Below are 12,439 nucleotides of genomic sequence, written 5' to 3'. Positions count from 1 at the left end.
ACATTGAATCTAGCAACTGAGGAATCATGTTCTACAAAGCACTCAGTCATCTCAAGTTCCTTAAATGCTTACAAGTCATTGGTCTATCCCCTGACCATATGTTCGGTGACTGAGCTCTGTTTTGTTTTAAGAGGTGTTAATCAGCCAAGTATTAGCTGCTTCATTGGGAGTGCATTCCACATTCTTGTTCTTTAGCAAGAACACTTGCTCAAGTCTGATACTTCTCCAGAATCTGTGGATGCAACCACAGATATGTAGTTATCGCTAAAAGGCCTGAGGAAAGTGCACGTCTGTATTGGAGCAGAAAGAGAGAGATTCCATAATAGTATTCTATATTATGAACAGTCCTGTGATGATAAATGGACTGATTTCACCATTTGCTGAAAATGTGTTGCTGGAAAAGCGCAGCAGGTCAGGCAGCATCCAGGGAACAGGAGAATCGACGTTTCGGGCATAAGCCCTTCTTCAGGAGGGCTTATGCCCGAAACGTCGATTCTCCTGTTCCCTGGATGCTGCCTGACCTGCGCTTTTCCAGCAACACATTTTCAGCTCTGATCTCCAGCATCTGCAGACCTCACTTTCTCCTCAATGATTTCACCATTTAACAGGGGCGTTAGGAGTCAGTTTTGTTTCTGGAGGGATGAAGAGAAAACTCAGAAGTTAATTTTTCACAAAATAGGTTATTGCACTCCAGGAGAAATAATTGAAATTTAATAGGATTCACTTCCAATTATTGGTGAATGGAGAATCTGAGGTTGGTAAGAGTTGTAATGGAATGGCTCAAGGAGATGATAAACTAAGATGTGGCTAAGATCAAGTTCAGGTTGGGAAAGAAGAAATACAAAAAAAAAATTACAGATTGTGAAATTTATATTACATTAAAAGAATTGTATTAATAATGAATTCTGCTCTTGTGAAGGGAGGGGCATCAATCCTGTTCTGCTTATTTTGTCCTTTTTTTCCCACCTTTACTGCCTATGGTCCAGCTGCCAAGTCCCGAACTCTGGAATTCTCTCCCTAAACATAGCTGCATCTCAACTGCTAACCCCTCTGTAAGACGCGAGTTAGAACCTCCCTCTTTGACTAAGCTTTTGTTCACCTGACCTAGTATCTCTCTACCAGGTTGAATTTCCTAAATCTTATCTTTACTGCTGGATCCATTCAACCAGCCGATGTGGCTCAGTAATTACCAATCAGTAATTACATTCACATGAGGTACTGGCAACAGAGGTGCTGTACAAATGCAACTTGTTGTTAGAGATGTGGTTGTGAGAGTGATGAGTTCATCAGACTGAACTCTGAACATTCGGGAGACTGACCAGAGATTTTCTGTGATCTTTGGGAAGTGAGAGAGGGAATTGCAGAGGCCCCAGTAGATATACTTTGGGGCTCTATTGAATGTGGAAGTGTGCCAAAGAAATGGATCACCACTAATGGACATCTATATTTAAGGAGGGAGAGTGTTACTGCTGGTAATTAAGGGCTAGTTAGTTTAATATCTTTGGTAGTAAATAAGTTGGATACAAAGCATTTGGGATTCGCAACTGACCCCAATACCAGGATGAGTAGACAAAGTTAAAAATCACACAGAGATTCAACATCAGCTATAGCCCTTACTGACCCATCCTTTGGAGAAGCCGGTGTTAGACTGGTGTGTACAAAGTTAAAAATCATACAACACCAGGTTATAGTCCAACAGGTTTATTTGGAAGCACTAGCTTTCGAAGCGCTGCTCTTTCTTCAGGTAGCTAGTGCTTCCAAATAAACCTGTTGGACTATAACCTGGTGTTGTGTGATTTTTAACTTTGTCCATGCCAGTCCAACACTGGCTTCTCCAAAGGATGGGTCGGTAAGGTCTATAGCTGATGTTGAATCTCAGGCCTGGTTTAGATATGGGCAATGAATAGGCCTAACCAGACACTCTCTGATGAATTGGCATTGAATTTCAGAGAGGAGTGTAGCTAACAGTGGCCTTTTGGTGATCAGGAATGGGAAGGAACTGAGACAGGCCAGCAGGAGGGAAGATGGTTCGGTGAAGAAGGTGTTGGTTTGCAGATCAAGCTGAAACCAACAAAAATCTTTCAGCTCCAAAACCAAGCTTCTCTTTTTAAAAAAGACAGTACCTTTTTCTGATGCCCACCTCCAGTTTGGCCTCTTTAAAATGGCAGTGGTTTTTCAAAAGGATTTGATTTCCTGCTGTAACTCCAATATATAACCTGGAATATTGCAATCTGGAACACTTTACTTCAGGATGTCACCGAGAGAGTCTGTAATATATGTTAAAATGGAATGAGGTATGGATTCGAAAACAAAGACAGGATGTGGAAAAAAGTGCAAGGTAGAGTTCAGGCACAATTAGTCAGACTGCTGCCTTCTGTATTCACAGTATCACCGAAATATTATAGCATAGGATGAGATCATTCAGACCATCACGTCTGTACTGATATCCAACGAGGGCAGCACGGTGGCTCAGCAGTTAACATTGCTGCCTCACAGCGCAAGGGACCCGAGTTTGATTCCAGTTGTGGGCGACTGTCTGCGTGGAGTTTGCGCATTCTCCCTGTGTCTGTGTGGGTTTCCTTCAGGTGCTCTGGTTTCCTCCCATGGTCCAAAAATGTGCAGGTTCGGGTGGATTGGCCATGCCAAATTGCCCGGAGTGTCCGGGATTTTGTAGGTTAAGTGGATTAACCATGGAGAATGCAGGATTATAAGGTAGGGTCTGGCTGGGATGCTCTTTGGAGGCTCAATGTGGGCTCTATGTGCCAGTTGACCTCTCCCTGCAATGCAGGGATTCTATGAATGGGCAATATGTCTTAGTGCTTGCTTTTGCCTTTTTTCCTTGTCCCCTTCCAATCACTATTATACTGTGACTCTGTTTATAGACCAAATGAAGGAGATTATAATTAGAACCTGGAGTAGTATCATTCAAGAAGTGTGATCAGAGATTTGAGTTTACTGCTTTAACTTTCCGGATCATTGCAAGGAGCTTTGTTATGCAGTGTGATAGGTACAAGGTTTGGAGTGGGGCTTGCAAACTGATTTGTTTAAAATCAAACCGCACTGTCAGGTTGGGGAAGCTAGAAGCAGCACCTGTTATTTGTACAGAGAGAGCATATTCAGCAGGGAGATGGAGGGGAAAATATGAGTGATGCAATTGCTTTGGAAGCAGATGCTTTGTAAAATCCCACAGGAAATTTTAAGAAAGAGAACCTTGATGTTTTATTTCAAATAGAAACATTACACACAGATAAAATACACAGTGGAAAAGTTTCCGTCAATCTGTTGACTGTCTTCGTGTTTGTTGATGGATCTTTTGATTGTCACATAAGTACATGACAGCACGATGTGCTTCAACGCTACTAGTTTGTTATTCTGAAGCACTCTACTTGGTGATTGCCCTGTTCCAAATGTTGCTTTCGGTGTCCTACAATCTCTCAGTTCTCTGTGTACAGACAGTTCACCAGCCCCTGCTCTGAAACGTTTACTCTTTAAGGTGTCAGCTGGGGCTCAGCTGATGTACTCTCCCTTCTGAATCACGAGGTTCTCAGTTCAAGTCCAGCTCCAGGTGAAGAGATGAATAGAAAGAAAATCAAAGTTAGATATTCATCAAAAGACTCATCAAAATTCATGAGCTCCCAGAATCAGTTCTGTGCTTTTTATTTTCAACTTATAAGTAACCACAACTTGAAGAAAGGAGAACAAAATGAGGAAATAATTGGAGCATGCTTTAAAAAAAACGTAAGTCAACCATGATTGAAAACATCACTATGAAAATGTCACTATCGTAATTGGTGAGGGATGTACCTGAGTTCAGAGTTCACCCTTGAAAGTGGCATAGAATCAGCTGCTGAGTTACTCGGTTACTGTCTAAATACCACATGTCCACTTTTGTTAGATCCAATCGCTAAGCTAGATGAGCAGCAGCCTGTATATATACAGATATACAGATATTCTGGCTTCACAGAAACGTAATCAGGCTAAAACTGAGAGTGGATTAAAGGCAGAGACTTTTGGACAAGTGATTAAAAGCTTGGATGAAAATGTAATTTTTAAAGAGTCCATTAATTTGAAGCATTCAAGCATGGTGAAGCAGCCCCCAGGCTTTGAGAGGGAACTGCAAATCCAGCCCTTGATACCAATGGAGCCCAGGTTTTCGTGGCTTTACTAAGAGCAGTAAACACTGGGTCTGGGGCTTAGCCCTCTTTACCAAACCCAATATGTTACTGCATTCTGGTGGGCCCCTAGCAACAAAGTAGTGCCTGGTTAATCAGTACTTAGATGTAAAACATGTCCTATTTATATCAATGGCTTGGAGAAACAGATAGAATATATGGTTTCTATGTTGGCTGAAGATATGGAGGTAAGAAATTGTGAAGAGGTCAGAAGGAATCTGCAATGTGTTTTTAGATAGGTTAAACAAATAGGCACACATTTGGCAGCTGGGGTATAGTGTGCGAAAACGCAAACTTTTGTCCACTATGGCAGGAAGAATAGAAAAGCAGCATATTATTTAAGAGAAGAGAGAATGCAGAACACTGAGATGCAGAGGGATCTAAGCGTCCTGTTATGTGAATTACCCCAGGTTGCAGCAAATGTTCAACAAGTTAAATGGTATGTTGTTAGTACTTACCCCATATAAAAGTGTTGGAATGTAAATGTAGAGATGTTTAACTGTAGTGCACCATGACTTGTCACCAATGGATAAAGTACAGACCTAATGCATATGCAAACTGGGGTCAAGCAAGGCTGTGCCACTGCACCAACGCTGTTCATTATCTTCCTCATTGCAACAATGCACTTCTCCATCCCCATGAAGCTCATTGCTGAAGGGCGACTGCTCGACAGGACACACAGGAAACTATTCAGCCTGTATCTCCACCAGTCCAGAATCAGGACCACCCCTCATCAAACTGCTGCACACAGGTACACTTGTTTGTGCACACACTCGGAGGCCAAGATCCAAACCATTATCTGTGCATTCATAGCGATTAAGCCTTAGGCTGAATGCTGGAAGACAAATATGCACCACCAATAATGAAAATAGAAAATGCTGGAGAAACTCAGCATGTCTGGCAGCATCTGTGGACAGAGAAACAGAGTTAATTCCACTTCTTCAGAAAACCACTACTTTTAATATTACATTAAATTTGCAATCTTGTTGATTAGATTCCCTACAGAGTGAAAACGGGCCATTTGGCCCCACCAGTCCACTCCGACCCTCCGAAGAGTGACACACCCAGACCCATTCCCCTCTGACTAATGCATCTGACATTATCGGCAATTTAGCATGGCCAATCCGCCTGACCTGCACATCTTTGGACTGTGGAAGGAAACTGGAGCACCCAGAGGAAACCCACACAGACACGGAGAGAATGTGTAATCTCCACACTGACAGTTGCCCAGGGCTGGAATCGAACGTGGTCCCTGGTGCTGTGAGGCAGCAGTGCCAATCACTGAGCCACCATGCCAATCACTGAGCCACCATGCCAATCACTGAGCCACCATGCCAGCAATCTGATTCCACCACACAGCACAGCTCCCTTGACGATTGCACAGCAAGCCTCTGGATAACATGAATCTATTGCCATACATTGGAAGACTTCTCTCGATGAGGGGAACACATTGAATGGAAGCTGATGGTTCACAAACCAGTAATCAGCTCTCCCATGTGCGCCAGTAACACGGACAATGCATAGCAGATATCTCCAATCCCTTATGATGCCTGTGCAGAATTCTCCAAATCCAGCGTTAGAATAGGTGCTCCATTATCAGTGCCCTCCGTTATCAGGCCAACATGCCCAGTTTCAAGGCACAGCTTCGGGGCAAGAAGCAGCCCTAGGCAGGTTACATCATTCAGATACCTGACACCAGATTCTGAGCATTGTCATGGAACATGGTCACCAGGAGGGCAGAGGTAGCACTTTACAGGACGTCCTCAAAGCTTCCCTGAGAAAATACAGCATTAGGAACAACTTGGGGGATCTCTTGTCCAAGACCACCCAAACTGGAGAAGAGCATCCATGCTGGTGAATTTTGAACTTCTCTGACAAGCCCAGATGGAGGCCAAGCACAGACACTGCAAAAACCTGAGCATCTCACCCACCCACTTCAACAACAAGCACCAACTGCCCAACTTTGGCAGGGTGTGCTGTGCCAGTATTGAACCATTCACCTCCTTAGCACCCACAACTCCACATTGGAGGAAAGTCATCCTTAATCAATAAGGATTACCTCCCAAGAAGATGACCATCTATTTCTGACACCACACCTGGAGTACTTTGTACTGTTTTCATCTCCTTCTTTAGGGAAGTAGTAGCAACTCCAAGAATGCTCACTTGCCTGGGACTTTTGTGATGTTTCCCTTGGGAGGAAAGGTTGGATAGGCTGGGCCTGTATCTGTTGGAGTTTAGAAGAATGTGACACAATTTTACTCAAACATACAAGAACCTGAGGGGACTTGACAGAGTAGACACAGAAAGGATATTTCCACTTGTGAGAGAAACTATGGCTACGGGTTTAAAAATAAGTGGCCTCCCATTTATGACAGAGATTAAGTTCATTTTTCTTTTCTGCAATTGGTCAGCATTCAGAACTCCCTCCCCAAGGAAAAGTGCAGGAAGACTCATCGAATATCTTTAGGGCATTGATTACTTGAGAAGCAAGGGAGTTGAGGGGTATTGAAAGTAGGTAGGGAAGTGAAGATGAAGTCATAAACAACTTCCCCATCACCTCATTAAACAGTGGAGTAGCATTGAGGATCTAATGGCCTGTTATGGCTCCTAATTTGTTTGTTGATATAAAAGTTAAACTTTTGCCTCTCTCCTATCTGATGTTGTGCATTCCATTTCCATTTAGGGCAGGAGTAGGCCATTCAGCCCCTTGTGCCTGTTCCATCATTTTAGACACCTTTCACACCTCACCTTTAATTGGGAGGAGATGACAGTGTGATGGTTGTGTCACCGGGTTAGTAATCCAGCAATGATTCTCACATCATTCTGGTTTTACACTTAGTTGGAGAAGTTGCTTCTGAATTGCAGAGTAGAATTATTGGTGACTGCAGGAGAGGTTGAGTGGTTTGAGAGATTAGAAGAGTGAGATACGGCCTTGTTGTACAGCGTTTGTTACAGGGCATGACAGGATGGAATTGGGAGGGTTTTTTCCCTTTGAGGGAGAATCTGGGACCAGAGGGTCACACATTTAGACAGAGATCAGGAGGAGTATCTTCTCTCAGACGGCAGTGAATCTGTGGAATTCCTTACCACAAAGGGACATCATGGTTAGGTCATTAAGTTATTCAAGGCTGAGGCAGATGGATTTTAAATCAGTCAGGGAATCGAGGGTTATGGGGAAAAGGCAGGAAAATGGAGTTGAGGATTGTTGGATCAGCCATGATCTCATTGAATAGCAGAGCAGACTCGGTGGGCTGAACGGCCTACTTCTGATCCTGTATTTTGTGGTCTGATGATTTAATGCTCTGGGGAGAGCGGTTCGTGTCTCACAATAGTAACTCTTGGAAGTTAAATTCAATGAATAAAATCTGGAATTGAGAGCTCAGTGATGATATTCATGCCAACAATTGTTTTAAAACCTCCATCTGATTCACTAGTGCCCTTTAAAGGAAGGCAGGCTGCCATTCTTACCCAGACTGACATACACGTGACTCCAGACCCTCAGCAATGTGGTGGACTCTGAAGTCCCCTCTGAAATGGCCTTAGCAAATCACCCAATACAACCTGGAAAAGGGATGAGAAAATGATAGGTGAGTAGGTTACACTATTCACTGTGGAGCGCTGGGGTTGGAGTTATACAGTGGGTGTGTAGGGAAGTCACCGCAAGTAGGTTTCCGTGCTCATTCGCAAAACTTCAGGATCCTTGCTGACCATAGAACAAAGGTCTCCAGTGTTCAACTCTCCAACCCCCCCGGCCACTATCCCATTTTGATCATCACAAAGTGGATGTAGTATTGGCATCAGCCATCATTTCGCTGGTAATGTTACAGAATGGAGGAGGAGCTGGCTGGCAATACCCCTGTCCTCCCTGTGTGTTTGAAAATGTGGCATTTGAAAATTTCCTTTCATACTTTTAACCACTGAGTCCAGTCATGACAAACCAGGAAACTGCCTCAGAGCTAAAGACATTCCAGCTTCTTTTGTTAATCAGAATAGAATCATAGAATCCCCACAGTGTGGAAGCATGCCATTTGGCCTATCGGGTCCACACTGACTCTGCAAAGAGCATTCCTCCCAGACCAACCCATCCCTGTAACCCTGCATATTCCATGGCCAATCCACTTAGCCTGCACAGCCCAGGACACTGTGGGCCATTTAGCATGGCCAGTCCACCTAGCTTGCACAGCCCAGGACACTATGGGCCGTTTAGCAAGGCCAATCCACCTAGCCTGAACAGCCCAGGACACTATGGGCCATTTAGCATGGCCAATCCACCCTAACCTACACCTCTTTAGACTGTGGAGGGAAACTGGAGCAACCAGAGGAAATCCATGCAGACACAGGGAGAACATGCAAACTCCACACAGTTGCCCACTGCCATTATACTCGCTCAGAAGTCTCATGACACCAGGTTATAGTCCAACAAGATTCACCCGATGAAGGAGCAGTGCTCCTAGAGCTTGTGATTTCAAATAAATCTGGTGTTGTCTGACCTTTGACCTTGTCCACCCAGTCCAACACCGGCACCTTCAAATCATAACATTCACTTCCATTAAGAGAGAAAAAAATCATTTTAGGTGTCTGTAGCTGTCCCCTAAATTGTTTGTTTAAACTTCTGTTTTAAATAATTCACCAACAATTCAGCTTTCCTGATCCTATCCCAGGGTAAAGGTCAGCAGAGCCAGTACAGGTATGATGGGCCAAGTGGCCTCCTGCACTGTAATGAGGACAGGCCTGTTTGAAGAGGCAGTCTGATTGATGCAGCCCACAGTATTCATGCCATTCAAGGCCTGGAAATGTGCATTGTGCCGTGGCTGCAATTGGAGGTCACAGCACAGCGAATGTTAGACCACATGCTGTACGGGAGTGAATCACTGTCAGGAAGAATCAGACCAGGGCTGTCCACCCAGTGAGGAGAGGGGTTAGGGGCGTATGTCCGATCTGACCTGAGGTTTGCAGTCACCGTACCCCTTCCGTTCCCCAAGACTTTGTTGAACTGTCAACCGTTCTGTGTGGCTGTGGGCACTTACTGGTTTCTCTTCACCTTTCAGTGTCACTGACCGATGTCACTCCACTTCTGCTGAGGCAACATGGCAAAACTGCAAATGCTTTCGACGACCAGTGAGGCCGGTTACCACGGCTACGAGGTGTACCCTGCGTTCTCCCCCCGATCCGCTGACCCAGGCTACACCCAGGCCGTGATGGGAAGTGTTGGCAGTGGCGTGGCAAACGAGCAGGAGTTTGCGATGAAATGCGTGAACGGCAATAATCGAGCAGGGCACAGCCAGATCGCTGGGCGGCAGCACGAGGGACTGAGGAACGGCTACACTTCCCGGGAATTCTCCAAACGCTACTCGGCCGACGACCAGGGCTACAAGCCCGAGAAGGTGTCTAATTCCTTGTACATTAACGGGGAGCATCGCATAGGTGACCGGACAAAAACAGACGTGACCAATAACAATGAGAGGAACCTGCCCCCCCAGTACAAGGAGCCGAGCAATCCACCAAAGATACTGCCCGTATCCGGCAAACTGGAACAGGTAACAACGCAGGGTGGGACCTGACTAACACGAGCAAGACCAGCCTAATGCAACGCTTCTGACAAAAAGAGGCTAGACTCCATCAGAACAGACTCTCTCCCACACCCTCCACTACCCTGCCCCCCCTCAAAATGAGCCATCAGTCCACTTGAGGACTTCTTTGTTTAGCACACTTTTCCAAACCCGAAGCAGGAACGCCGTGGCTGCGCTCACTCAAATTCCCTTTAATATTGTTTAATTATTTCTTGTTGAGGGCAACCGTGTAATGATTTTGAATCCTTAACGATTTGTGAAGACATTGTATCAACCACAGAGTGTGAGCTTGGAGTCACATCTCGGTCAGATATCTCTGAACCGAAGGGTTCCTGCAGCATTCCATTGACTTTCGTGATTATTTTAATGCATTTAGCATGTTCTTGTCAGTCTTATTGAACTCGATTTCATAATCGGGATTCTAAATGCATATAACTTTCAGGTCTTTATCCCAATACTACGATCACTGTATTGCTAAAGATCAACAACAGTTTGCACTTACCCAGTGTTTTTGAACCAGTCGTAGCTCATCGATGCCAGAATTTGACACGGAGCCGGTTGATACCCGGACTGAGTAGGTTGTTTTATTGGAAAGGTTGGACAATCTGGGCTTGTTATTGTTGGAGTTTAATAAAACTGAGGGGTGATTTGATTGACGTGTATAAGATCCTAAACAGTCTTGACAAGATGGATTTAAAAACAATGTTTCCTCTCATGGGTAACTCCTAAATTAGGGGACAGTGTTGTAAATTTTAAAAAATAACATTGAGGACATAGACGAGGAGAATTTATTTTCTCTCTGTCTCTGAAGGCAATTGTGGCAAGGCAGTGTCAATGTGAAGGTGGGACCTTGTCTCCACAAGGACTGTGCAGTGGTCTCTCTCACTCACTGATACCAATCTGCTGGCTGCAGATGTAAGGATGAGGTCAAGTACATTTTACCCTCGTGTTGGTTTCCTCACGACTTGCTGCAGATCCAGTCTAACAGCCATGTCCTTGAGGATGTGGACATAGCAGTTCAAGAAAGCAGCTCAATATGACTTTCTCAAAGACAGTTAGGGATCGGCAAGAAGTGTTGGCCCAGCCAGAGAAGGTCACATCCCACGAATGAATTTAACAAAAAAAGCACTCAACTAATTGGTCAGTCATGGTTCTGCTGAGCCACATTTGGTGATGGATGTTGAAGTTCCCTGCCCAGTGTACATTCTGCACTTTAATAGCTTCAGTGTTTCCTCCTAGTGATGCTCATCGTACTGACATCAGCCAGGATAGGGGTGCAGAAGGTATGTGGTGGTCAACAGGAAGTTTCCTTACTCATGTTTGGCCTGATGCCATAAGACTTCAATATTGAGGACTCGCAGGGCAACTCTGTCCTGACTGAATACTGCTGTGCAGCCACCTCTACTGTCTGTCCTGCTGGTGGGACAGAGCATATCCAGGAGTGTTGATGGTGGTGTCTGGGACATTGCCTGAAATGGGAATTTAAAATTTCTGTTCAACGCAGGAAAGAGCTGTTGTTTTGTTTGTGGGATCCTCCTATTATTATGTGCTTGAGGTCAAATATTTATTCAGAAATTTATCTTCGAGAGCATATGTTGTCAAGTGTGCAAAGCTTAAGCAAGTCTGTTTTCGTGCTGTTAAGCCACACATTGAGAGGCAGGTGTAAAGCAAAAAGAAATGAGAACAAGTGGCAAGAATCCTTCAGTAGTCGGGTGGCCAGGGATGGGATCTGTGCTAAGTCACTAAATATGAGATGAACCTGAACCCATCATTCACCTTTTCTTGGATCAGGAGCCATTTTCACTGTGGCTAATTCCTGAATGCCAACGTTAAATTAATATTGGAATGTGGGCAACTGAACAACAACTTGCATTTGTAAAGTATCTTCAACATGCCAAGGGTTTCTCACAGGTGTGGAATGAGACAAAATTTGACAAACGGCCAAAGAGAGAGAGATATCGAGTGAATCCTTAGAAGAGTATAAAGGAAGTAGGAGTATACTTAAGAGGGAAATCAGGAGGGCAAAACGGGGACATGAGATAGCTTTGGCAAATAGAATTAAGGAGAATCCAAAGGGTTTTTACAAATATATTAGGGACAAAAGGGTAACTAGAGAGAGAATAGGGCCCCTCAAAAATCAGCAAGGTGACCTTTGTGTGGACCACAGAAAATGGAGATACTAAATGAATATTTTGCATCAGTATTTACTGTGGAAAAGGATATGGACGATTTAGACTGTAGGGAAATAGATGGTGACACCTTGCAAAATGTCCAGATTACAGAGGAGGAAGTGCTGGATGTCTTGAAATGGTTAAAGGTGGATAAATCCCCAGTACCTGATCAGGTGTACCAGAAAACTCTGTGGGAAACTAGAGAAGTGATTGCTGAGCCTCTTGCTGAGATATTTGTATCATCGATAGTCGCAGGTGAGGTGCCGGAAGACTGGAGGTTGGCAAACGTGGTGCCACTGTTTAAGAAGGGTGGTAAAGACAAGCCAGGGAACTATAGACCAGTGAGCCTGACCTCAGTGGTGGGCAAGTTGTTGGAGGGAATCCTGAGGGACAGAATATGCATGTATTTGGAAAGACAAGGACTAATTCGGGATAGTCAACATGGCTTTGTGCGTGGGAAATCATGTCTCTCAAACTTGATTGAGATTTTTGAAGAAGTAACAAAGAAGATTGATGAGGGCAGAGC

The 12,439-nt window shown here is 44.5% G+C and overlaps 1 protein-coding gene across 5 annotated transcripts in view; it reads left to right on the top strand.

The window, feature by feature from the left end:
- LOC122555900 (leucine zipper putative tumor suppressor 3-like) overlaps positions 1-12,439 on the top strand; it is a 194,928-nt gene that overhangs the window by 161,594 nt on the left and 20,895 nt on the right. For 4 of the 5 annotated variants that reach the window (XM_043702440.1, XM_043702521.1, XM_043702360.1 and 1 more), the window contains exon 2: positions 9,221-9,709. In XM_043702440.1, the coding sequence (XP_043558375.1) occupies positions 9,260-9,709 (450 nt within the window). In that variant the 5' untranslated portion in view covers positions 9,221-9,259. Of the gene's footprint in view, positions 1-7,606; positions 7,760-9,220; positions 9,710-12,439 lie in introns of all 5 variants that reach the window. The other variant, XM_043702282.1, reaches the window with a different exon arrangement.

This window comes from Chiloscyllium plagiosum, chromosome 1 (genome assembly GCF_004010195.1).
Source record: "Chiloscyllium plagiosum isolate BGI_BamShark_2017 chromosome 1, ASM401019v2, whole genome shotgun sequence".
NCBI lineage: Eukaryota > Metazoa > Chordata > Chondrichthyes > Orectolobiformes > Hemiscylliidae > Chiloscyllium > Chiloscyllium plagiosum.
This window is presented reverse-complemented; position numbering and strand designations above follow the sequence as displayed.